Source organism: Epinephelus moara, chromosome 16 (genome assembly GCF_006386435.1).
Source record: "Epinephelus moara isolate mb chromosome 16, YSFRI_EMoa_1.0, whole genome shotgun sequence".
Lineage (NCBI taxonomy): Eukaryota > Metazoa > Chordata > Actinopteri > Perciformes > Serranidae > Epinephelus > Epinephelus moara.
In genome coordinates this window covers 16,422,544-16,450,407 of record NC_065521.1, presented here as the reverse complement: position 1 = coordinate 16,450,407, position 27,864 = coordinate 16,422,544, and the positions used below count along the sequence as shown (strand labels likewise).

Sequence of the window (27,864 nt, the reverse complement as noted above, 5' to 3'; positions counted from 1 at the left end):
ACAAAAAAAGCCTCTTGGAGCCCAGCCCTAAACCCAACAGGAAGTCAGCTATTTCTAATTTGCACTGCCACTTTTGTTCATTTTTTAGTCATTTCCAGGGGTTGTACTTTAAAGAACTCCTCCTACAGTTTACATCCGATTGACTTCTAATTAATTTTGTCTGAACCATCTCACTGGACATCAAAATTTGCTTAAAGCGTGCGGTTTCGTCGAACTGTGTGACTGTGGCTAGGTGTCAAATGTCAGTGTTTCGCCACCAAACAGGAAGTGTTTTGTAACTCCAGAATACATGGTCCAATCTTCCCCAAACTTCGCATGTTTAATAAGGCTCTAGTCTTGAAGCCAACTACATGCACAGTAGGTGTCATGATGATTGTGCCACCTACTGGCAACAGGAAGTAAGACTTGTCAGACAATTACCTTTTGATTTACCTGAAATGTATATGGTGTGGTTTGCAATTTATTTACAGCAACATGATGTATAATTAGTGTTCTCCAGTGCCACATAGTGGACACAGAAAGTGGTACAAAATGTGAAATAGGTCATTCCAAAGGCCACACTTTATGAAGGAGAAAGGACAAGTTGCCCAGAGATATGAGGGCCCATTCATCGCTGCTTGCAGCTTTAATTTTTACTTTGTTTCAGTAATAAAATAGATATATACAATACATTCAAAATTTACTTTTGATATGATTTGTAACCACGTCAGGGATATCTATTGTGATTTCAGTTGGACTTTTAAGAATTGTGAGCCTGCAGAGAAGGATTTGTAAGCACAGATCAAATCTTGAGAGCAAGCAGTGACAGAACTATTAGCATAATAACTGTTTTGATCCCACAACAGGGGTTAAGTCTCTAGAATTGAGTGGCAGTAGAGCTTTCTCTGCTTGCTATATTCAAAACTGTGTGATGTCAGATTTGGAAGTCTGTATGGTCTTTGTATGCAAACTCCAACTGAGATCAGAGCAAACCCCACTTAATTTTACCCTCGAGTGGAGTTTCATCCTTTTAGACCTGTCTTCAAAGTAAAGTGTTCTATCAGCCTTTTGATTTGTCTAAAATACTTTGTGACTGTGAAATAGATACAGTCTTGACAGCCTTATATATTATGGTTATGTCCTGTTGAAATGTATTACCTAAAAAAGTTGATAAGGGTCTTTTCATATTCCCAAAACTTGCAACCTGTCAAAGGAAAGTTGATTCTGGTGACTGACATTAGAAAACCATACTACACTTAACTGTGCTTGTTGTTTTATTTATCTTCTCTAACTAGTCTGACAACTAGTCTAAAATAATTGAGTATGAGCATCAGTCAAAACTGCAGTGGAACTTTATATCATATAATTGGCCTACGTTTCTTTCTGATTTAAAATAGTACACACCTCAGACTACTTGTGGTTTGTTGTAGTTAAAATACCATAATTTTCACCTGCTTAAAGAACCATCAGAAAGCTTTGCATTGATAGATTCACCTAGAAAGCTGCCTTTAAAACACTCATCAGTGTCAGCACTTCATGGCTTTCATATAATTCCTAAAACAACAGTGCAGAAATATGCATTATATTGTAGCCACCAGATTTAAAGAGAGCAAGATCTTACTTCTGTGAAACATGTATGACAGCGAGATTATTAACACACATGCTTCACTGTCGATCGCTTTCCGATGTGGTTATGAGTGTGAGGGTGTTTTAGCTCTGTTGAACTGAATAATGAACCGAGAGTGCTTATTGATTTACTGTAGGAGAGGCCAATGGGCCAGAATGTAAAATAGAACACACAGCATCGTCAGTAATACTGTACAGCCACAGTCTCAGCTTCATCACTTCAGTCAACTGCAATAGATGTACTGTACAGTATGGCCTCGTTTGAAGCACCTTATATAGGGCTCTAACAGGCTTTTTCAAACACTGCTTCACTCAGCATTTAATCCCAAGTGAACTGTTCTATTTTTTTCTTCAAGTGTCTTTTCATACCACCTGTCTTAAAGCGCGGAAAGAAGAATGGTACCAACAAGGAAGGAAATTAGCCAAAAGAAGAAAAGAAATTTTGATGAAAGTGCAGTGTGACATCTTTAATCACCAGCAGACTTACCCAACCAGGTGCAATGCTTTCATACACTTCCAGGTCACAGTAGTGAGCTGGATTGCCATCATGACAGCTGGACCAACAACTTCAAACAACTGGCTCAAACCAAACATAATGGTCCACTGCCCACTGGTGTTGATGATAGCATGCACAGTTTACTAATTATGTCTCCATTTCAAGTGTGTAAAAATATGGAGCCATGGTATTTTATGATAAATTTCTCCAGCAATCCAACAATGGCGCATAAAGTATCTTTTGAATTTGAACTGAAGAGGTCCACTGCTATTCAAACCATGTTTCAATAGAGGCAAATTTTAGTTGTCTTTTTCTTTGTGGCAGCATCAACTCATCACTGTTAAGAGGGACGTAGGACTGATCATCTTGTTGTATTTTCAACCATCTACCGCGTGACAATGTCAAGTGAAGTGTTGTGTGAAGTTTTGCCCGCAGCACCCAAACCCATCATGCCCACCAGATGCAGCAGGGTCATGTTCCACACTGCACCATGCTCCATCACATCTCTGTTGCATTTCAAATGTCTTCAAGCTATCTGTTCTTCAGCAGCAACATTTATAATATTGTTTAGTTCTATCATAGTTTGCAAAGTAGACAGCAGCCTGCTACACAGCACAAGAGCCACAGACTTTGATCAACAACCCACATTAGCTTTCCTGCTAAAGTTTCCTTTAACTTACAAACATGGAAACACGTCTTGTGATCACACAAACTGGAGAAAAGTGATAACATCAGTTTGCAGACTAGATAGCTAGTTGGCTGCTCAGCTGCAGCACATTAATCATCATGTAAATGCTTCTGTAATTGTCACCTCTGTTCTGTCTGGTTTGATACTGGTGTGATCTTTACTCTTAAACATGGCTAACAACATGCTGTCTGCCCACAACCTGTTGGCTACAGCACAAGTTTCTTTACTCTGTCTCTTGGCTTTGAAACAGCTTTTGTGAGCTTAGCTTGCTAACGTTAGCACAGATTTTAAGTGCCTGCCTACACACATATTGGACCAATCAAATTAAAGCCTCTTCAGCTACATCAGTTGAAACCAAGCAGCGACGTCTGGGGATGAAAAATGAAGCCAACACAGAAGTGCCAAAAACTGCAGTTCCTCCAATGGCCACTTGAGGCTGGCTCCGAAACAGAGTAAATTCCCATAGGCCCCCATGTTGAAATGTCCAACTTAGGTTGCCCTCTAGCTCACCTGGTAGAGCAAACGCCCCATGTACGAAGGCTTTGTCCTGACTGCAGCGGCTGCGGGTTCGATTCTAATCAGCAGCCCTTTGCCACATGTCATTGTCCCTCTCACTCCCCCTTGCACTCTGGATCTGTCCTGTCTAATAAACACAAAATGCCAAAAAAATAATCTTAAAAAAAACCGTATTACAACAGTAATAACCATTTTTACAGCCTGGTACAAAAAAACTATTTTGGGCATCATAGCGAATTTGAACATTCATGACAACTGTATGGGGTCATCCGCTAATCGTAAGATCAGCAGTTTAATCCCCGGGTCCTCCTGTTTAAGTATCCTTGAGCAAGATACTGAACCCAGAATTGCTCCCAATGGCTCTTCCATCGGTGTGTGAGTGTGTTAAAAAAATGAGTAGCAGGTGGCACCTTGTATGGTAGCCTCGGCCACCAGTGTATTTCCTATGTGTGAATGGGTGAATGTGACTCGTAGTGTAAAAAGTGCTTTGAGTGGTCAGATGACTAGAAAGGCGCTATACAAATGCAGTCCATTTACCATAACTCCTTTACCTGTTTGGATAAAGTTTTGCATAATTAAGGGCGTGGCTGCTTTGAGTGACAGGCTATCTGTGGACAAGAGTGTACTCCTGGTTGTCAGTCAGATCCACCTGTCACTCCTCCACTGCTCTACCTTCTCCAGATATCCAAATATGGCCACTTCTGGCTCAACAAAAACCAAGATGGTTGAAATATGTTTATATTTGTACAGTATCTGTACAGCAAAAACATAGAATGTATTCTTCTTCACAGAGTTTGAAAAGTTGACAAAAGAAAAAAGAAAAACTAGTATGCACCATTTCCATTTTTAGGCACCCAGCTTTTGTCTTGTACCAGCTGCAGGCCAAAATGTCAACTTGGCACAAAATATATCTCAGAATCTGCACATGCAAACTAAATGTTACATGATTGCACTCAGTTTTACTTTTCTTCAACATTACCAAGACCCAATAACAAGGTTGTTTGCTGCCCATTATGTTCTGTAGCTGCCTCCTAATTATGCTCATAGTTGCATGTTTCCAACTTCTTGTTTATCTATTGAATTTTGACAATCCTTCCTGCTTCTCTGGCTGGCTGCCTGCTGTATTCGTATCGATCGGCTCTCTTCTTGTGTCTCTGGGAGGGCGGCAAGTTGTGAAGCTCCTCGGGGCAGCGTTAGGGTTGGTGTAAACATGTGCTGTGAGATACACATGTTGCTTTGAAATAGCTCGCAGTCCTCATGTTTCTTTCCTCGTCTGAAAATAAACTTTTGGTTTCTGCTCTGGTTTACAGTGCGAAATAATGAAATAATTCCTGACAATGCCCTTCCATGCTGTGGTGTTTTCTTATGGAAGGATAGCTTTTTCTTGTCTTTGTTTTCTGCACAGTGCAAACTGACCCTCAGGTTGACTTTTAACCTCTTGTGCTTATCTATTCCAGTCTCACGAGATCACACATAAGCATTTTATCTGAAGCTGCAGATCTTCTCTTGAATGCAGCGTATTTTGTACTGCAAAGGCATCTGTGGTGCTGTAAAATCACTCAGAGTGCTTCCTTTAGGTCTTGTCTTACGTTATTGCTGCTCACATATCTGTGAGGCCACGCAAAAACTCACACCTGATGTACCGACACAAAAAAACCCCACTGCTTTGGCATTCTGTTACTCAGCACAAATATTTTACAGCTGTCATGATACCAGAATTTTAACTTTGATACAATACTTGTACCAAAAAACGATACTCCTCACCTCATTTGACACCTTGGCAAAACGTAAAAAAGGCAAATGTATATTTAATGGGGATTGTATCCTTTTAAACAAGGTATCGAAAAGGTATCAAAGTATCGATAATTTTCACAACCTAAGTTGGTCTGAACTGTGTAGTATCCAGTTTAATAGCAAGAGTAACAGCATTCCTTTTTTTTCATATGTGGTTATGTGCTGCATTTTTAAACTGTCTAAAATTGCAGATTTTTTTTTATTCATAACTTCTTTTGATTTGTGTTTCAGCTTTGAGCCTCCTGGTTCTTTATCTACTGGGATGTCCTGTGACATGCAGGCTGTTTTTCAACCTATGGTGAGTAACATTCACAGCTCATATAGCTTTGCAATGCACCTGTAATTTATTCCTTTTAAGATTTTTAATGCAGTGGAGTCTGTGGCACATTTTTTTGATGTGTTGGCTCAGTTGTCTAGCACTTTGGAGTAGAAACAAAGTCATGCCTGTGAGGTGAGAGTGCTGGCATTAAGCTTTAATTTTAAGGTTTTCACATCCACATCAGATGAACAGTGTCAGCTTAATTCTGTGCCTTTGGATATCATATAATCTTTGACTGATTTGTTTATTCCCTTTGAATATATTACATACGTGTCCTTATGAAAATGACCCTCACAAGTTGTCTTAGGAAGAATGAACTTCTCAACAAATGCAGGAATCATAGAGTTATGCCTACAGCTTTCTCCTCATGCTCATCAGCCACGTCAAAACTCATTCTCTCTGTCTGCCAGCTGTCATTCCACTGTTTTGTTTTCAATTTTCTGCAGTCTGATTAGGCCTGTCACAATAATTACGTCATTAACTTATCAAAGTCAACAAATTATAAAGGTCGAGTCCTTATGTTGTAAGATTTTACCCTTGTGTTTAATCCATCATGATCCCAGGAAAACTGTTTTCCTTGCTATTATATGATTTTAGTGCATTGCCTAAGCAGAATGAGCGGAAAACAACCTATGCTTAGTTTTATTTATTAAGAAAATTTTGATATTTTTCTCACATTCCAACGTTTTTAAGATCATTGCTCTTTGAAAGGCCATAATTGCATATATATTTTCATTATATCAATGGTATAAAATGGTCTTAAAATAACAATAATACTGTTAAAGTTAATTATGGGACAATATGTCATCCAATCAAAGTAGTTTTTGTGACAGGCCTTAGTTTGATCTTATGTCAAAGCTTTATTCTGAATTCAGTGTCCAGTAGCCAAGGCTGTTATGAAACAACACATTGTCCTTTTATCGGATCCCTTCAGATCAATGAGGACCTGGAAGGAGAGGTGCGTTTTGCATCAGCAGTGGGTCCCTTCTCTGTGCCTGTCAGATGCACCATAAAGAAATGTGATGTGAGTAGCGTGCTGTAGCCAACTTTGAGAAACACATTCCAAATGATCACCAATATAATTTTCATGCCTTACTATTTTCTCATGTCGCTCTGCCTGTCTTGAAAAGATTTTTCTTTTCTTGTTATACATGTATACATGCTATCGTTTAGGAACGTATAAGTATCTACGACATGGATTTAGTTGGACCATGTAGTTGTAGCTTTATGTTGCTGTCATAATATGATAGTGGAATGATAACAATAATGATTATTGAATAAATATGTAATCACTGCACTACAGAATAACTGACTGCCTATCTATCACGATACAACAGTCTAATCAGACGCAGTAATATGTTTAATTAATTCCTGTATGTATTAATGTTTTTTTTTTCACTGCTGTTGTTGCTAATTATTGTATGTGAATTTATCCTTTTTTCCAGCTGGAGGTTGACAGCCAGTTTGTTGACTTCGGTTCACACGTTGTGGGCCAGACTATTTCATGGACTATCACCTTGACCAACAAGGGTGCACTGGCCACCCTCTTCAGCCTGGACACCTCCTCATGTCTCAGTCCAGAAACTAGCCATGTCCAGATGGCATCCCAGGTCTCTGCCAACACCTGCCAGGTCAGACTGTCGATCTGAAGAGTTGCTGTATCTTTGCTGGGCTGATGGATTGTCAAGTTACAGCTACAAATGAAAATTAGAGAATTTAAAATTAGAGCATTTGCAGCATACTTGATGAATAAGTAGTCAGTGCACTTGCCTGTTCTAAAGACAGTCATATAAATATACTGTCCTTATATAAACCCAGTTTGTGTGTTGTTGTTTTTGGCTCACAGGAGACAAGCAGTCAAAACACAACATCGGACCACCAGAGCAGCTCTGTATCCATGGGCACCGGAGATCTCCAACCAAAGCAAAAGAGTCAGGGGCTCTCTGAGGCGTTACAGCAGGAGCACCCAGGTAAACCTGTTATACACATTTACACATGCACACATGCACAAAATGATTTAGTGCCAGTTTTTACCCTGAAATAGAGTTCTACATGGACTAAAACCTGAAACCTGAACCTGCAACTTTAAAACCCAACCCATGTGAACCTAACTGGTGCTGCCAAATGTGATATCATCTCTTTCTTTTTTCCCACTGGCCATCATATACCTGCCTACAACACATGACAAGCATGGACACAGACGATTGGCAGGGGTCACTCTAACTTATACCTCCTTTACACCAATGACCAGTGCTGGAAATGGGTCGGGGAGTGGTTTAAACTTCATATTCAGAACTTGTGTTTTGTACTTGAATTCCTCATTGAACAGAATATTAGCATTAATAATCACTGAATGAGCGCCGCTGCTAGCTTATGACCTGGGTGGCGCACACAATGGTAGACACAGTTACCTGTTTGGGCCTGTAATAATATGATTACTTTAGGTGAACTGCATTTTCAGCACCTTCGCTTTGCTTGTGACCTGTTTCCGTGTACAGTGGATGCCTCTCTCATAGCAAAGGAATGACCCGCCTTACTCTGCCTCTGTTTAGCTTACGCTGACATTCTTAACCCTAACCTTAACCAATCCCACTCCCATTGCCTAAACCTATCCAATCCAACCAACAAAGGCAAAGAGTCCTAGCCAGTCAAAAGTAGAGTAGGGTGGATCATTCCCTCGCTATCCTAGGATTCACAAATTTGCATCCCAGTCATCTGCCACTTAATTTCCTCCTCACCATGACAGCCAGGAGCTCCTGCCACTCAAAGTGTTGCCAAATCTCTGTGTTATTCAAATAGCCTTAGCTGTTGCTGAAAACATTTCTGCTGCCATGATTTCACTGTTTGTTTATGGGCTGCGGTGACCTGTGGCAGTTGCTTCACGACTGTGCGCCATCATTTGCAACCAGTGACATCATTTGTCCTGCCCTGGTTGTTAGCAGCCTTGGTCATGTGCCATTCACATTAAATTTGACCCTTGTCCGACCCACCTCTTGACCTCAGTCACAAAGCAGAGTTAGTCAGCGCGGGTTAATCCCTATCAAACACAAAGTCTATGCTGGTTCAACCCTGGTTGAGCCATTAGTGTGTCATTGCTTTGGCACATAGTATTAGAGGAATAATTGTCTTTTGCATGACGTTCTCTTGCAGTGTTTTGTTTGGATGTAGGAAGTAAGACATTCTATTACAGCAGAATATTTTAATTGATAAGATTTTTAGCCATGCTGGCTGCATGTCTCATGCATGCCAATAACGGATTGTCAGTCTCTCCACCACTTTGGTCCAGACAACAAATATTGGTTGTATCATCATAAATATTCCCCTCAAGAAAATGACTGTACATGACCATGTCAGCATACTGATGTTAGCATTTAGCTCAAAGCACTGCCTAAAGCTCAGTACAGCCTCACAGCTTGTATGGTACAGCCATGTCCTAGTCTTGTTTTATAATATTTGTGAGAGTATTGGAAAAAAAAATCAATGCTGACTAAAAGTGTGCAGTAGGATGTAGTGACCTTTTCAATATTTAACCAACACCCACATTCTTTCCCTCGTCTTTGCAAAGTGTTTTGAATTGCTTACACAGAGCCATATTCATGCTTTAGTTACAAAAAGCAGCGTTGCCTCTGGCTGTCATGTTGATGAATATATAATTTGAGCAGCATTTTGTTAACTACTAAACATAATAACAAGTGCGGTTGTATATGAACATAATTTGTAGAGGACAGCGTTTCCTAAAACTGCCTGTGAAATACAGGAAGTTAGGACTGACAAAATCTCCTCATTGTGGATGATTTCTCTCATCTCCCTGTTCCTGTTAGGACATTTGGTCCTGGTGAGAACAAAAAAAAAAAAGAGCACACACACAGAAAGCGGACGGTTCACCTTGCTCTCACAGCTGATGACAAGGAGGCATCTGCTCTTTAATGTTCTCTCAGATCAGAAGTCTTCATCACTGCACTCAGCACTTTCCTCCACTGATGCTTTGATAAGCTGTTCTGTTCTATCTTTTGCCTCTGCTCTGCTGGTTTGGAAAAGAATGTCTATTTTTTTTCTATTCACCATTGTTGGGAAAGGCTGTCTGATCTGGGCCAAATGTTTAGGCTGCTGAGAGTAGCTGATGTTTTGTGCCTGTATTTGCTTTTCATGTCACCGATATCTCTTGAACTATTGGCCAGATTGCAGATTGGTCTCAAATTTGATGTGCCCAGTCATGCTCCCAGGAAAAGGAAGTGGTATTTCATACTTCTAGGCTGAACTGTCAAAATTCTGATGAGCTGCTGTCTCTGCTTATCCCTTGCTCATATTGCAGACTATTTCAAGCGCACACTCAAACTGCCAGTAGGAAAAAAGCTAGTGATTTTTGGTGACCCTCGTGAGCTCTCCCTTAGTGCCACCATGAGGCCAAAATTTGGCTTATAAAACTTTTCTTTCATCTGCCAAGTTCACAGCGTATCCTCTGAGTTGTATTTGATGGGTTGGCAGCTCCTCAAGGCAGGTTGACCACTCAACCATGCAACATGGTGGTAAAAATGACCCAAGATCAGGTTTTGTCTTGTGTGTGTGTCTGTGTGTGTGCAGCGGTGTCAGAGGCTTCAGCTGCAAGTCCAGAAGCAGCAGAGGCTGTTCCTGAGACTTGTGTGTCCAGTGATGTGGATGCCCAGATGGACCTGAGCCACTCAGACTGCTGTGACATAAGTATAGGAAATGTAAGTAGTAACACAATTATTTTGATGATCCCCTGACTTTTCATATAGCAAAATGATTACTTTTCAGTATCTAAGTTTATAATCATATCAAATGCAAAACTAAGGACATCTGCTTCAGCTGTGGTTTGTGTTTTGTGCTAATTAGCAAATTTTAGCGTGCTAACATGCTAAAGCAAGGCAGTGATCATGGTAAACACTTCACCTGCTTAACATGAGCATGTCAGCATTGTCATTGTGAGCATGTTAGCATGCTGATGTTAGCATTCAGCTCAAGCACCCACTGTGCTTTAGTACAGCTTCACAGAGCTGCTCGCATAGCTGTAGACTTTCAGTATTGTTGAGATACATATGGGCAAATGCTGGGTTCAGATGGGGTTGTGTTTACCATGTTCATGAGAGGAGACCATATGAACACCCCCCTCTTGTGGTATTCACGGCCTCGTAAGTGGGAATTTTTTTGCATTTGAAAGCAGAATAAAGTGTTGGTGAGGAGAAAATTTTGACCTGCCAAAATGTCAGGGATCAGGGATCATTTAGAAGTCAATTAGTAATTATCCTCTTGGGACCCTAAATTACCATAACATATTATATTTCTATCTGTCTGGTAGTAGTTGAGGTATCTTATAGAACCTTTTCACCGGCTCTTTTGGCCACACGGAGTCATACCATGCTACATTAATTTGCATTTCCATTAGCAGTTTAAATGTGCCAAGTTATTCCAAGTCACACCCAAGATGCACCATTTCTGGAGTCAGGTCAAAGCAGGCCGACCTCCACAAGGCATTTTGCAGTGATGGGCTTCGTCATCATTCAGGGACAATTGAGCATCAGCGTTTACTGACAATTCAGCGACATGTTTCAAATAGCCTCCACTGCTGCTGCCTCGTCATCCCGTCTCTGTTTTTCAAGTAATAAGCGGTAGATGCCAAGTAAAATTGTCACCGCAGCCTGAAAATCCATGATGATAAGTAGCTGGCTACCATCAAACTGTTGCACATTGCAATACTAAACAGCACTTAAGAGGGTGCTGCTTTTAACGTCATTGACTCAAAACAAGCTTGTCATTGGTTGAAGACACACCTTCAAGCAGGTAGCCCTGTTGTATGGAGATGTGAATCCCTGTTGACTGGGCTGATACGCTGAGTCAAACATATTCAAGTCAAGACAGCACATGTGTATGGAAAAGAGGTATGATATGAAAATGGTCATATTGAAGATAGCGGCACAATAAATCACTTTTAATAGATCTAACCCAGAAATATCAGTACCAGCCTGTGTAACTGGACTAGCAGAGAGACACCTGCTCTGTTTCTGAAGTAACAGACTATGATATGTGTCTGTAGAACACTCTCTTGCTTATCTGTCTTGTTTTTAGCACTGATGCTCCATGTGCCTTGTGGCCCATGTGAAGTTCTGGAGTTGTTCAGGGTTCATTACGTCTCTCTAGTGGGGGGCTAATGGTGCAACGCCTCTCCCTCTGTGCTTGTTTTGGCTGTGTGTGTTGCATGTCCCTGTCTGCCTGTGGCTCGATTATTGTCATTTTGACTGATACTTTCACATTGTGTGGTTGAAGGCTGGTGTCTTAAATGGCAGATTATCCATCAAGCTAGTGTTGTCCCACATAATAGTGTCGGCTGCTGCAAGAATGGCTAACTCCTCTCTTTTGTTTTTTATTATTGCTCTCACCACCTTGATGCTTTGTAGCCTAGCAGACGATCCACATTGCTTTTCACCATCCTTTGATTGCGCACCATTTGAAGCTGCACATCTGAGAGATTTCAGCTTCCCCTACATGGATAGACATGGTTTTTGTGTCACAGAGTAAAACAGTTTAACAAAACTGTTACCTGTGTGCACTCAATCAGCATCAGAATTCACACAGAGAAAGCTCAGGAAGCTGAGTGAAAATATTTAGAGGTCATAGTCCAACTTTGTATTTAGTGGAAACGTCTGACGTTCATTTACAGCTGGAGTAGGCAGATATCTGGAAATACTGCTGACTGGGGGTCCGTCTCCAGAACTGCTGCCCACTCTCCTCCCAAGCTGGTCTGTAGTGGCAGGGTGTGAGACAGAGGACACACTGTGATTTGAGGCTCAAGCTAACGTCAGCTACATAAATGTGAGCTTGAAGCCACAGCCGTAAGCCTTGTGGCTGTGGTTAGCAGAAGGCTATACTAATAACAACATTTTCTCTCCATCTCTGAAACGCTTTGCTGATATTGACACGTGTTTTATTGCCTTTATTATCAGACTCTTTTTTTAGACTCTCTTTTTAATAATAAATAATCTGTCTAAATAAATCTGTCTTTTTTTGGGTTGCTTTGCAGTGTAAGCAGTTGGTGCCAGTGCTGGAATAGTAATCCCTCTGCAGGATTCTCCATCATTGAATCAGGCTTTTAATGAAGGGAAATACAAGTGCATCTGCATTTGTAGAACAGCCAATGGGAACCCCCTCTCTCTGAAATGACCTGTGATTGGCCAAAATCTCCCTTCACAGGCTAGATTTTATAAAGCCTTAAAACAGAGCAAAGAGGAGATGCAGAAGTCTAGTTTTCTCGTAGGCCACTTGAATTATATGCTCAGGATTTTTGCCCAGTGACAGCAAAATAAAGCTGCCTACCCCAGCTTTGAGCTAACTGATCATTTTACATTTGTTTTGTGGCCTATAACATAACATGTTTAAAATTAAAAGTTTGCTTGTCGTTTTTGATCTACCCTCCCTCCAGGTCAGAGAAGGAGAGATTGGACCTTTTGAAAGCATCAAACTGGAGGTTGTATTCACTCCAACCATTCCAGGAGAGGCCAAACTGGACGTCCACATCAAATTCTCAGACCTATCCAGCAAACCAGTAAGACACACCATGTTCATCATCTTGTCAATATCATAAGTATAGTTTTAAAAGATGGCAGACCCATATTTATTTATTTATTTTAGTGTTATGTTATGTGGACCATTTGTGATCAATGTCATGTCGGTACAAACAGATACCCATCCAGGTGAGGGGTGTGGCAGTCAGCGTCCCTGTGTGGGTGGCTCAGCCCAGCATTGACCTGAAGATCTGCATGTTTGACCGCCTCTATCAAGACAGTATCACAGTCCAAAGCAGGTGGGCCCAGAGCCTGAGATGGCTGACTGGTTGGTGATACATGTAAGCGCTCTTGAAGCACCAACAATCAATGTAACTCAATGGAGAAATACATGAGAGACATTTGAACAGTCCCTCTGTAATTGAATAGAACTAGTTTTCTATCCCTTGTCAATTAGTTTGCACTTTAGAGTGAGCTATTATGTAGGTCTTGTCTAACTACCTTGTTTGAACAGGCAAAGCATCAAATTAGGGTATGCGAGATGTCATTTAATACCATATTAGTGTCACTTTAAATAATCATCTACAACAGTTAGAGACAACATTGGATCAAGGGCAAACAGAGTGTGCCAAGAAACTGTATGAAGCCTTATTTGATTATTCATTAGTTTTCAAGGTGATGTGCACGTTCCAATTAGAAATGCTGCACATCTGTGATGTTAAAGGACGATTCACACAGAACATGAGAGCTCAGGGTACACCTCTAGTTAACAAGTTTTTTGTTACTTTTTAGGTTGTTTCTAATGTGTGTTCTAGTGTACTAATTTGTCACTGATTATAAAGAAATTGGAGTTGGCACACTTGTTGAGTGCCACCTTATTTATTTGAATTTGTAAGAATGAACTGGTGAATGATGCAGTTGTGCATAATTGAAGTGCAAAGTGTCTGTGAAATATCCAAGTTTAGATTTTTTTGTGTTCAGCAATACATATCAGGCACTTTCTAAAAAATAATTTGGGAACGTTATTAGTGGAAAGGTGCCCATAATAGAAAGTGTTATCTTTGTAACCAATATCAGTGTTTATTAGTTGTTTATGTTAGAGATGATTTCATGTTAACCTGCATAATCAATGACAGCAAGGTCCCGAGAGAAAAGTCAGTGTTACAGAATTTTAGGGAGCATTCTGAGTTTGGGGAGAGGTGTTTTTTCATGTACAATTTGAGCAGATGGTCCACAACCACACACGCACACACACACACACACACACATATACAATCGAGTCCCAAAGGAAACTGCACAGTATTCACTATCAGTTCATTTGTGCAGGACTAGTTTTAGCTTTTACAGAGCAATTTACTTCAATGAGATCAAAACGTTTGTCACAGTGCACGCAGTGTGCAAGAGCAGCTTCAGCCCACTCTGAGGGAGTCAGTCGTCAGGTAAAATTCAGCTTTTGCATATAGGCAGTTGAGGCATTGTATGCCATGTATTGTTAATCATTGGGGAAAACAAACATCTACCCTATGGCACCACAACTGTACAACTGCAACACACCTAAACAGGAAGTTGTGTTAATCTGATGCCATTTAACAGTACCTTTTGACAATCCCCACTTTTATAAATGGTTTGTCAGAGCTACATGAGACAAGCGATGGCCTTTTAAAGAGACAAAATAGCTGCTGTTATTTGTGAAAGCATCTTGTCACACAAAAAATGTGTAATATGGGATTGTGTAATTTGCGGCTGTGTATGCCAAACAAATGGATTGTATTGGCAAAGGGGAACAGTGGTCACAAATCCAAACTCATTAGAAAGGATAAACAGGCAAAAATAACTACAGCATTGTTTTTGCTAAAGAAGTCTTGATCCAACCATGGACTGTATAAAATATTGGTTGTCGCCACCACGATGTCACCCATTAGTTTGTGCACTCCCTTTTTAAAGTCTTTGGCATTTTGACCGTTGCCATCTTGAATTTTTTGAGTCCAGAAGTGATAATAAGTTACTATATTTTAACGAAAGGGTGGAGCTAACCCCAGTGCTAACTGCTAGCTTGGTTAGCACGGTTCATTTACAGTCTGGTTAACTGTGAGAATGTTATTGCTAATTTTTGCTCATGAAAAATAGGCTTAAAACCATGAATCAAAATGTACTCACTGGAAAAACTGAACAAAGGGCTCCTTAGATGGTCTTTTAATACAACCAAACCCTGAACGAGACTTTTTAGCCAATCAAAATGTTATATTTCATGAACTGAAAACACACTAAAATAGCAATAGCTAATGCGACGCCTATTTTCTGTGTATCTGGGGCTTTGTCATGGTCATTTTACTCAACCGGCATTGTCACCATGGTAGCAACTTGTCAGTGGCCACACCCTTAGCAGTGCATGACTGAACTGTGAAATTAGCTATAGAGACCAAAACAATATTTTGTACCAGGCTGTAAACATGTTTATTTCTGCTGTGAAGTTGGGCATTTTAACATGGTGGATTAAAGGGATTGACTCACTTTTGGAGCCAGCTTCAAGTGGCCATTTGAGGGATTGCAGTTTTTGGCACTTCAGCGTCGGCTTCATTTTTCAGCTCTGGAGGTTTCCACTTATAATCAGCACATCTCATGGGAAAAGTCTAAAACTATAAGATGTGAACTGTACGAGATATTATATAATGTTTTTCAGCCAATGAATGTAAACATCTTCTATTGATATAGTTCTAGATATGACAGCAACAATAATGAGATTGTTTAAAGGCAAAGGATAGTCTTAACTCAGTACTTTATAATCACACATTGATGTGAGTCTGACTTCATGATGTCAGAGTATCTCGTAGTGCCTCTCTGACATCATGCTGGCATTTAATGGATAGAAAATGCCAATCCTTCTCTCCCTATTTTTTCAGAATAATGTTATAGGCACAGACCGGCTGACACAAGTGCAATCAATTAATTTAAGAGAAAATGCTTTAACATTATGTCATGGAATGTTGAAAACTCCACAGCCCAATTTTCACAGACCAAGATGACAGAAACCTGTGGGCAAACTCAAAGATGTCAGAATAGACCAAGTCAGTGTGTCATTACAACAGAGTGCATATTAAACAGTCTATTATGAAGTCATTGTGAATATTGTCTAATGCACACCTGGTAGAAAGGTGCGTAGGAGAGTGTAGTCATGCGAAAGAGGATAGTGAACCCCCACACACTGTCAGCACTTTTTTAGAAGTTTAGTGAAAACACATTTCTTCAGTCATAGGTCTTCATCAGACATTCAGCTCACAATATGAAACAACGCTATCTTTATACATAAGCCACAACCTGTAACAACCAATATCAATCCATATTTATTAATAAGGTTATTATAATGAACCACATATTAGGATTTTAATATTTAAAAGGCTTTAGGAAACCTCTCAGCCCGATGAGATGACTGAAGAAGTGAGTGGTGCATGTCATATTTCCATTTTATTTGTTGTCATGCTTGGAAACATCCTCGAAATAGAGTTTGGAGAATAACATGGACTGCTGATGTAGCATGCTGGCTTATCTGCTGAATGCAATACTAAAACTCCCTCACATACTCAGTCTCTGCCAAAACAGGCATTTTCACAGAAAACCGGCTCATGGAAATCCCTTAAAATTGACAGAGCCAGCTTACTTTTCAGCTGGCCCGACATAAAACTCTCTTAACTACGCTCGGAGCCAAGTATTGAGATATTCAACAAATGTTCAGACATAATAAAAAAAAGAGATGCGTTAGCTGATAAAGGTTCCTAAACAAAGGATGACGCAAGGGACCGAGCGGTAAGCTCACATCCCCACAATCCTCTTTGGTCCATACAATAGCACAGGACAACAGTAAATCCTTCACGATTATGGTATATGATACATTATGATGCACACAGGAGGTTAAGAATTCACCGGGGGGCAGTAACATTTGCAGGCGTGCGGTCCACCACCTAGCCAGTCATTGTGTCACATCATGTGGGGGAGGGAGTGCATGTGTGGGGGTGGGGGATTTGTGACAACTGCCATCTGGTGCGCTGGCACACCAGCACATGTGACAAGATGACGATGACAGCATCAGTGTGAACGGCAGCTTTTAAAGTAAGAAAAAAAAATGTTAATGCTTGCACCAGCAAACCATGCAATATGTCACTCTGCCTCCAAGACAGTAATTTGAACACAAAATAGCTTGGCAGGCTTTTTGTGGAAACAATAAGAGAGCTGCTACTTTCATCATACAATTTGTCACTTTTTCCTTTGAGTAGATGAGTAGATATCCCACAAGTCCTCCTTAGTGTATGACAGATTTTTTAAGAGAACAGCACAAAGCATAATTGAATATGTCTTTCTTGTCTGCGAGCCAGTGATTTGAATATAACTCCTACTAATTGAAAGATTTTTTAAGAGACTTTAAAATGTGCATTTTTTGACTTTTGCTTGTGAGCCAATGATTGGAATATTCTGTAGACTGTTGGCAGAGTTTTTTGGGAACACTGTGTTTTTTTATTTCAAACACTCAGCCTGGACTTTCAAACCCTCCTCCACTGGCACCTGCTGGGGAGTTGAGCATTCCTGCCCAAACTCAGGCCACAAAAAAAAAAACCACAACCAACCTGCTATTTTTTTCCTTCACAAAGCCTTCTGTCCTTGATTTCTCTGTGTTTACTGTATTTCTAATTTGCCTACTGTGCCTTCGTCCAACCTGTGTCCTGTGTGGTTTGGCGTGACGAATGTGAGCGTGTTGTCGATGTTAGAGTTGTTTCCTCTTTTTTCATTTGAGGGATAATAGAGCCATAGTTACTAATGGAAAATCTTGTTCTTCCAGCTGGTTATTTTGTAAGATATTATATGGTCTAAAAGCAGGCAGTGTTGAATTGTGAGGATGGTTGCCTAGAAGCCTTGCTCTGAAGGCTCGGTATCCCTTGAGTACATATGGAGTAAGCAAGCGCAGCCACCTGGCCCTTTTAAGGAAGGGCAGAGGCACTGCTGTAGCAGTGTAGTCCAGGCACTCTGTGATTCAGCTCTGCATTTAGACTCAACATGAGCAATTTCTCTGCAACATGGACTGTATAAAAATACTAGTGACTTTGACGTCACCCATTGGCTTGTGGACTCCCGTTTTGAAGCTTTGAGTTTGGCATTTTGGCTGCTGCCATCTTGATGATCAGCACTGACCATATTTGGTCAAGGGGGGAGAGCTGGGCCGGACGAAAGGGTGATCGTCTTGAATTAGCTGAGGGGATGCCTAGCAGACAGCCTGTCACTACAACCATAATTGTGCCTAACTTGAAGCCGTAAAGGGATAGTGCACCCAAAAATGAAAATTCAGCCATTATCTACTCACCCATATGCCGACGGAGGCCCTGGTGAAGTTTTAGAGTCCCCATCCCTTGCGGACGGTGCCCCAGACTAACGTCCAAGAACACAAAATTGAATCCACAAAGTATCTCCATACTGCTCATCCGTAGTGATCCAAGTGTGCTGCAGCCGCGACATAAAAAGTTGTTTCGAAAAACGTCATATGAACTCTGTTTTTAGCCTCACTGTAGCCTGTAGCTCTGACTGCTTCTCTGTGCTCCGCGTTTACGTGTGCACGCTTGCGCGAGACCAGTGAAAACGTGAGCTTTGCTCACTGTGTTTACATCACGTGACACGTGCACCACAGGGGGAGAGAGCAGTAACCACAGAGCTAAAAGATAATTTGCACTACGGTCTTTTAGCAAAGGACAGCCCAACATGTCTGAAGACTTTGAAACTGAGGAGGAACAGCATTTCTTTGTTGAGCCGTATTTGTTTGAGCCTGAGTATACGGACGGAACTCAGGCTACTGGACGAAGCAGCCGGCGCACCTCATGAGCCTAACCCTCAGCCAGCCGCAGAATACCGGAGTCGAGCACTGGAAACCTGGTGGTGTAGTTGTTTCAAATGCAAAGCAATGCCAACGGATGAGGAAAGTCTTTGCTGCTCAGACTGGGAATTGGCGATGCCTGCACTTGAGAATCTGGACATCAGTACTGACGAGACTGCTGCTCTTCAGAGACCGTGCATCACCGATCACCCTGAGCGCGCACACGTGAGCGCGGAGCACAGAGAAGCAGTCAGAGCTACAGGCTACAGTGAGGCTAAAAACAGAGTTCATATGACGTTTTTCGAAACAACTTTTTATGTCGGGGCTGCAGCACACTTGGATCACTACGGATGAGCAGTATGGAGATACTTTGTGGATTCAATTTTGTGTTCTTGGACGTTAGTCTGGGGCGCCGTCAGCCATTAGGTGTGCTAGCCGCTCCCCTCGCCGATCTCCGCAAGCGATGTGAGGACTCTAAAATTTCACCAGGGCCTCCATCGGCATATGGGTGAGTAGATAATGGCTGAATTTTCATTTTTGGGTGCACTATCCCTTTAACAGAGACCAAACCCTGTTATTTAGCTATGGAGACAAGAACAATTTTTGTACCAGGTTGTAAACATGTTTATTTCCGTAAAATTGGGCATTTTAACATTGGGGTGAATGGGGACTGACTCACTCTTTGAGCCAGTCTCAAGTGGCCATTTACGGAACTGCAGTTTTTGGCACTGCCCGCGTTGGCTTCATCTTTTTTAGCCCCAGCAGTTGCCGCTTGGACCTGACATAATTGCCACTAAACCTCAGTGATTTGTATGACTGTCATTGTCAATGTTGCTCTGACAAAAGTTTTTTGGATTATTACATAGGCAATAAAATATAGAGAAAAATGTATGACATGCAGCAAAGGCTCCAATGTCCATCACAGTAAACTTCCTCAGACTAGTCAAGGACAGGAATCACGTAGACCTTGAGTTCCAGTGATAGTTATTAGGCTTGGACGGTATCTATTTTCTCCTGTCTTAATACCTTCCTTTGCTATGTACCACAATCTGTCTTCGCTTTTCAGCTTTTTCAGTCTAATAAATAAACAATACAAACTTACAAAATATCAAGAAAGGTTATATTCCTACACCTTTGTTCCTTATTAAACACAGAAATACAACAGTACACCTCCTGAATTTTAGTTAATCTCTTTCGCCAAACTAACACAAGCTTGATCGCCTTGTCAACTCATTTCAAAACATGTTTTGTTCATACTCGACAGAAACAAAATAAAACTCACCTAAACCAACTTGGTTTGTCTTGTTAGTTGTTTAGTTAGTTGGTTCACTGTTCCAAAAATCACCAACTCTGGTTTGATGTAAATGAACCCTTAATTCATGCAGTTATATGTAAAAATATGCTATTTCCCCCATATTTTCTCTCTGCTGGTGCTGGCTGGCTTATTACAGTCCTGTATCCCCACCACTGGCAGTCGTTTCTCAGCTCAAGTGCCTGTACCATCAGACTGAGCTCTGGTAATGCGTGCTGTGCACTAATATGTCCTTATTACAGCCTCTCCATATGAGTTCAACAGAAAGATGAGCATCTTATTTTCAATGGTATTGAAAATTATATGGGATTCCTAAATATCCTGGTATGTCCTAATATTGTGATACCTTCCAAGCCTAATATTTATTGTATTTGAAATAAATGATTAAAATATGTTGGTGTGAAAGTTAGTTTTACCAGGACCCATCTATTTAATCTGACTTCCTCCCGATGAAGACTTTCTCCCATCATAATTACTACACATATTAACCCTTAGAAATCCATTTTTGAATCTCACCTATAACTTGAGATTCAGCATCTGCTTAAACATGAAGCTCTACAACCAAATGAAACAAAAATATTAGTATAATGTGATGGTTACATAATCATCATTATCACAGTGTGTTTTTTACCCCAAGGAAACAAATTGCTGTAAACTGACCTTTAAATCATTAAACATTGCTTCAGAAATAAACTAGTCATAGACAGCCAGTAAAAAACGACAGGATCAGCTAAATGCCCCTGTTAATTAAAATGCCTAATTGCCCTAAATGATTATGTACCCATGAATATTCCTCCCGAGAGTGATTTGAAGGTTATCATTTGGCCGGAATAAAGATAGGGACTTAATATCCCCCAAGTGTCCCTGAGAGTCCTTGCCTCGGGAAAACAACCATCTGGCTGACCTCGCTGTTCAAAGTGGGTCATTTCATTTGAGAGGGGAATCGAAAAATGAGGGGTCCTTCAGTCTGCGTGGCCACGGCTTGCTCATGGCTCACCTTTTTATCTTTGAGGATGAAAGCAGACAATAACAAAATGTTATCACTGTATACGCATATCACCTCCAGCAAGCTTTTTTTTTTTTTTACTGCGTGTTTGTACTGTCATCATTTTATGAAGGTGTATGCGTGTGGGCTGTGGTTGGATGTGTTGGAGAATTCCCAAGGTGAAGAGCCATTTATATCACAAGGCTCAGCTATAACTGAGGCTTGTAGCCACAGGCACAACCATCTGTTGGAGCTCCTAGAAATTGGGTCACCTAAATGGTTTGGACTTGGGGTACATCACTCCATACAAGGCAATTTCCGTGTCACTCAAACAAAAAATCTTTTCTCTGTCCTTGATGAGTCCCTGTGGGGGTAAGAGGTTTGCCCTGTGAAGTCCTCGGGGCCTATCGTACTTAAAATAGATATACATTTTTTGTTGTTGTTGTCATATAAAATGAATGCATTTACCTGATTGCTGCTATTGTGTTGTCATTTCCTTTATGCCACGTGATAAACTACTAGTGTCAACATCATTTCATGTGCATTATTTAAAGGGTAATACCCAGCGACGTATCCATTATCAGGAATTAATGGCTGATGGCGGGGCGTGAAATGTGGAGGATGGTTGCCTTTGTGGAGGTCATTAATTCCTGATTATGGACACCTCAGTGGGTATTATCCTGCTCATACCATGGTCATTTGCCAAAGAAAAAAAAATATGACCATTCATTTATATTTTCATGCATTTTACAATTGAAATCACAAGTTTTTCAAAGATATAACTCCGTTTCCCACCTGAGGTTTTATCTAATACATGGAACCATTATTACCATCCAGTAAAGTTCTTACGTAATGGACACATCTTTTTACAACTCCAGTAAATAGGACGAACCTTAGATGTGACTTGGCAACAAGAGATATTTCTAGTCCATTTAGCTTATAGAAGCCTTTGGCTGAGCCATAAACCAGGAAGCTAATGTCATGTTAGCAAGATTTAAAGTCAATAACATTGCGTACAGTTGACAAACACTAAATATAATTTAACATTATGTTTAACAATAAGACTAGTTAGCTATCCAGCCATGTCACAAATTTTCACGAACAAATCATGCGCCATGTGTAGTGTTACTGTCACCTGCAGCCTGAAGTTGAATAGCGGATGGGATGCCAGTTGATCGCTGATGTGACACAAAGTATCAGAGGGTGTCTACATCTTACAGATTGTGTTACAGTCTCCACCCCGTGGAGTTCAGATGATGAGGCATTGACGACTACACTCAGTGTTGGAAATGAATAGTAAACTGAGGCTTTGACTGCATCCCTGTTGCTACGGCTACTCATATTAGATACGGGCTGATATGTAGCCAGCACATTAATTTAGAACTTTGAACAGACATTTTCACTGGAACTCATTAGTAGATGTCCTGTATCAGGTTTTAATGGACACCCTCTCCAATCAGAATCGAGTATTGCCTGAGTGTTACTGCCTGTGTGTTATTTTTCAATAACAATGCAGATTGCCCTGGATTAATGCACTTGGTGTGTTAGCATTAAACTAACGAAATCATATCTGTTTGCATGACAGAGCCAGCACAGCCTTGAAGCTGACCTTTGAGGTGTGTCCGGAAATGAGGAAACACATGGAGATCCTTCCAAAGACAGGCTTCATCCAGGCTCAATCAAGCTTTAATGCCCAACTCAAGTTCCTGCCGAGGTAAGGCAGGACACGCAGAGGATGCAATGATAATGGAATCACTGGAGCATTCATAATCTTATTTTAGACTGAAAGCTTGTTAAGATTCTATCAACCTTCTATAAAAGTGCAAACCGTTTCACTCCAAAGGAGACTTGTCATATGTATTGAGCCAGGCTTGCAGTTTTGTGACTCCCAGCCTCTGTTTCTTCAATAAAGGAGAAACATACAGATTTCCTTTTTAACAAAAACTGCCATAGACTATATACACTGTACAGAGAAAAGTCTCATTGAAGTACTCTTGTTAGCAATAAACAATACACCATTTTTTACAAAAATATAAAACACAAATCTTACTGCAAACAAATATCACATCAGATTTCAGTGCGATCAATGTAATCTCTCCTTTTACATTCAGTTTTCAACTCAGGCACACTGAGGCCTACTTAGAGCCCTTTTCCGTACATGTCTGTCTTGGCTTGACTCAGTTTGACTTGGTGCATCTCCATACAATAGGTCTACCCACTTCAAGGTGTGTCTGTAACTGATGATGCACCTGAAAATCAGCGGAACATTTCATGGTGTTTGACTTTGTTATACTGTTGTTGGAGTTTATTCATTTTTTCTCAGCACTGCACAAAATTACGCCGGATGCTGATCTCCTCCAGCTTCCTTGCAACGCAAACCAAGGGCTTGCCATTTTCTTCTTTCTTTTTTTTGAGACGCAGTTGAAACTGATAAAGTATCTACTGTGTGTGGCAATAGGAGGCTATTTAAACATGTTGCTAAATTGTCACTGAATGCTGAATAATGATGACAAAACCCAGCTGACGTCACGGCAACCCACTTGGAGGCGGTTGGGCGCGTTTTGGCCCGACTCCGGATGTGGTCCATCTCAGGCATGACTTTGCGCAACTGAGTCCAACTTGACACAACTTGGTGCTTTTAAACTGGTAATTGAAAAGCAAATCAACATGGCATTGTCTGATTGTTTGGCGCAGATGAAATATATTACCAGTCAGAGACAACATTCTTTTAGTTTGAAAACTTGACTAAAGCTTTTGACCCACAATTTTTGAGCAGATCCGTATCAGTGTAGCCAGTCTAGCTTTAAATTGAATAGAGAGATAACTGTGCCATGCACTGGTTCCATCACAATGATATTTGCCATACATCTCATGGCGATAGAGGAGCATGAATGCTCACAATTTGTTCGCAGAGTTTCATGCTATCAATCAGTCAAACAAGCCATTAAATAAAATAACACTGCTTCATTACCATGCCACTAGCAGTGATCTGTGAGCTAATGTTAGCAACCCATGCTCCTACCCTGCTAGTCTGCACTGATATTAGAGAAACGGTAACAAGTTCAGCAACTTTGCAGCTGGACACTTTTAAATTACGGGCATCATATGCCATAAAAATGGGGAATTTGACATGGAAATGTGTCAAAATGCGACTCTGTCACGCACAAATCAGCAATAACAATGTCATGTTAGCTAGTTAGTTAGCTAGTGAGCTACCGAGACATCAGCATACTACAAACATTTTTTATTTATTTATTTATTTTTTAAGCTTGTCATAAGGAAATAACCATTATACATTGAAACAACATTAAACCAAGACAATACAATGGTTGTTGTATTTTTTAAATCTTTATTAATAATAACATACATTTGTGGTTTTCTTTTGTTTTCTGTGCTGCCATCTTGCCAATGAGTTGTCATTTGGTGTGCCATGTAGTGCTAATACTATGCTGACTCCTCTATCCAAACAAAAATCAAGACACCTGAGGGGTAAGGGCCAATTGGTAGGGGCAAGGGGTGTATTGGGATTGAGCCTTTGTGTTGTAGATTGGAAAAATAATAACAGGATGTCTTTGTTTACTCCAAATGATCTCAGCCTCCTAAGAAATTAAATGCCTTGCTGTACCTTGCTACAGACATAGTCTACATGTGCACTACAGCATAAAGCAGCATCCACATAGATGCCTAAATATTTATAGTACGAGGCTTTTAAGGACAATTCTGGTCCAACTAAATATCCTTTAAATAATATATTTGTTATTAGTATTCTACAAAGCTTACTGTATGTGATAGCTTCCCTTTTTAATAGCAGCGTGCTGTGGAGTCCTCATGGAGATACAAATGGCAACAATTTACAGCCAGTCAACAGCCAGCGGGTGTAAAACAGTTGCTTCAACATACCTGCTCTCTGAGTGTGATGGTAATGGTTTCTAATGACTTTGAAGGACGTGGTAATTCTTTCTACGACAATACAAGCTCTATATTTAGATGGAGAGGCAGGAGTTGAACTGCAGTTTGAATGCCAGGAGAGCGGACAGGGGACCCCCAGGGCAAATATGAGAGGCGAGCAGTATGTAAAAACTCAGCGTGGGCGCCAGTATTCTTCTGCCCACCCTCTTTTTTCCCTTCACAGTTCAGCAGCTGATAGCTGGGAGGATATTGATGGAAAAAAATAATAACAGGAGGAAATTTTATTCACACATGACAAAAGTTAAGGGCATGCAGTGGTCATCGTTCAACAGGGGGACAGGAGGGGGAAGTGGGGAAATGTCGGTAATCTGCCTTAGTGAATCAGCAGTGGTTTAATGCGAGGATTAGAGTACAGCATTACTCGTGCTGCTGCTGAGATGATGCAGCGTTCACAAGCACTAACACAGCTACAGCAACCACCCCCTCCCTACTCACACTTTCTCTCTCTGTGTCTCTCTCTTTCGCTCTTGTGCTGTCTTCTCCCACTCTCTCACACATACTTCTCTTTTTCTTGGCCTCTCACCTCTGTGCTTAACTATACTTCTCTCTCTTTGCCTTTCTCAATCTCTGCAGTCCTCTGTCTCTGCACTCCTTCACTTTCCCTCTAACTCTACATCTACTCTGCCTCTCTCTGTTACTCTCAAACTCCTCTCATCCCTCTATGCGTCCACCATCCACCACTGCTTATATGCTGGCCCTGATTCTGCTTATATAACCTGAGACACCAGACCCAGTTCCCTGTGCTCTCATTGTTCTTAAAGGATCATTCCAGTTTATTGAAACTTGGATCTTACTTTGTAGATTAGTGCTATTGAATATGATAACGTTGAACTCACCATGTTAATTGCTGGGATCTGGGGACAAATTGGCATTGCTAAAAATTAAATCTGGTAGTAGCCTGATGAACTGATTTGCTGTTTCATTCCCTGTTATTTATTCTGACACCGAGTTCACATTAGTGGATTTTTGTTTTGGAGAGGTTGTTATTTTGCCCTAACAATTTGGTGTATCTGCTCTGTTGACCTTAGCAGTACAGTATTAGCAGATCCTGTAGCATTTTTTTTTAAAGGAGACCTATCATGCTTTTCTGTATTTTCTGTCATATGTAATGTTACAATGTCAGATGTTCATATCAAACATGGCCAAAGTTTTAAATACTGAGGTAAACCAAGTGAAAATAATCTCTGCGAGCAAAACCATCAGGTTTCAGACCGTTCTGAATACTCTGTTTCTACTGGGGTCTTTTTTTCTACGTATGAGACAAGCTGACATCAGCTGGTGACGGATTTCCTCATATGGTCATCCGCTCCAGGCACACTTCTGCAAGTGTTAACATTCAGTGTTGCCAGCTTGACAGCTTTCTCACTAGATTTAGCAACTTTTTAGACCCTCTTTGTGACTGTATTTCTAAAAAAACAGAGCGTTTCAGACTGAGAGTGAATACAGGTATATTTAGGCAGGCAATATGAGAAAAAAAAGTGTTTTTTGAAAATTAAACTATGTAAATATATTGTAGTTGAAACTCAAAATAGTATAAATGAAAAATACGAAACTTAAAATTAGCATTATAGGTCCCCTTTAATGATGGTCAAGGCAATATGCCAATTTAAAAGTAGATATATGAGTAAGGCAACTTACAATCACAACTTGTATAGCTGCGTCAGTCACACACAATCACAATTTTTGCTGCAATTATTCTGATGATGAAACATTTAAAGTTTGGTCTACATCCTATGAAAAGAAATACTGTCATTTTGGGCTACCATCTTTGTTTAGATCAGGGAGTCTCAACATTAATGGCTTAAGAATCCCTTTTATTGTGCAGGGGATGGAGTATATCGTTAAACAGATGTTTTGAAGAGTCTTTAAAACAGAAGCAAGTGTTGCTGAACAACTGTCTAGGTTTGTAAAACGTCATCAGGGGTTTAGCTTTCAGAAAAGCTAATGTTTTCTTAATGGCTCAAACGTAATGATAATACTAAGAGGTGCATGCTGGGCTAGGTGAGTACAGGGCTATCATAACCAGAAGAAATGGGGGCCAAAGCTGTGAGAATAAGATCAGAATTGTCCTTTAAGATGGCCCAAGTGCAAATGCACTGCAAATTCACACAAATCACACTGGGTATGGAAAATGTTTCCAGCATGTCAGCAAGCTGTGTTCCGGACTGTCTCATCTCTGTCATGGTTGGATCTCGCCTTCTAATCTGTTGATTTTTGGTAGGTTTGCTTTTGTTTTATGCAGTGGCGGTGTGTCATTTAAAATGGCACTGCCAAGTGTTCCTAGCCAGAGCCTGTGATTGGATTTCCAAATCCTCATCAGCAGCACTGCCTTCACTCACTGTCTCTGCCACACACACACACACACACACACACACACACACACACACACACACACACACACACACAAACTGTTAAATCTGGATTCTGAAATGACTCATAGCTTTCATTCTTTACACAGGTGTTTGCTTCTTGCCTTCCCTCCCCGGGCTTTTGGGAGAGGGTGAGCACATTCTTGCTTCCTGCTCTGAAGGATTGCGCTCATCCTGCCCACATTCCTTCACCGTCTTTCCTATGCTTCATCCCTCTCTGCCTGTCTTCCTCCACTTTTATTTGTCACCATGCAACCCACATGTTTCTCTCACATATCCAGAGCATCGTTCCATACACTACATAAATCCCTCTGTACAATATCAAGGCCAATGGTTCACACGTTTGTGATCCTGTTCTGCTAAGAGGTATTTGCATTCAGATGGACACTGACAGTCTACTAATCATAGTCTATTGCCATTGCATTCATTTAGCATTTTATTCA

At 40.7% G+C, this 27,864-nt stretch overlaps 1 protein-coding gene across 6 annotated transcripts in view; it reads left to right on the top strand.

Annotated features, from left to right (window-relative positions):
• Positions 1 to 27,864, top strand: part of cfap74 (cilia and flagella associated protein 74) — a 79,925-nt gene that overhangs the window by 23,605 nt on the left and 28,456 nt on the right. For all 6 annotated transcript variants that reach the window (XM_050066003.1, XM_050066005.1, XM_050066004.1 and 3 more), the window contains exons 15-22: positions 5,331 to 5,397; positions 6,353 to 6,442; positions 6,864 to 7,049; positions 7,265 to 7,388; positions 10,000 to 10,127; positions 12,854 to 12,976; positions 13,113 to 13,234; positions 22,669 to 22,797. In XM_050066003.1, the coding sequence (XP_049921960.1) occupies positions 5,331 to 5,397; positions 6,353 to 6,442; positions 6,864 to 7,049; positions 7,265 to 7,388; positions 10,000 to 10,127; positions 12,854 to 12,976; positions 13,113 to 13,234; positions 22,669 to 22,797 (969 nt within the window). The remainder of the gene's footprint in view (positions 1 to 5,330; positions 5,398 to 6,352; positions 6,443 to 6,863; positions 7,050 to 7,264; positions 7,389 to 9,999; positions 10,128 to 12,853; positions 12,977 to 13,112; positions 13,235 to 22,668; positions 22,798 to 27,864) is intronic.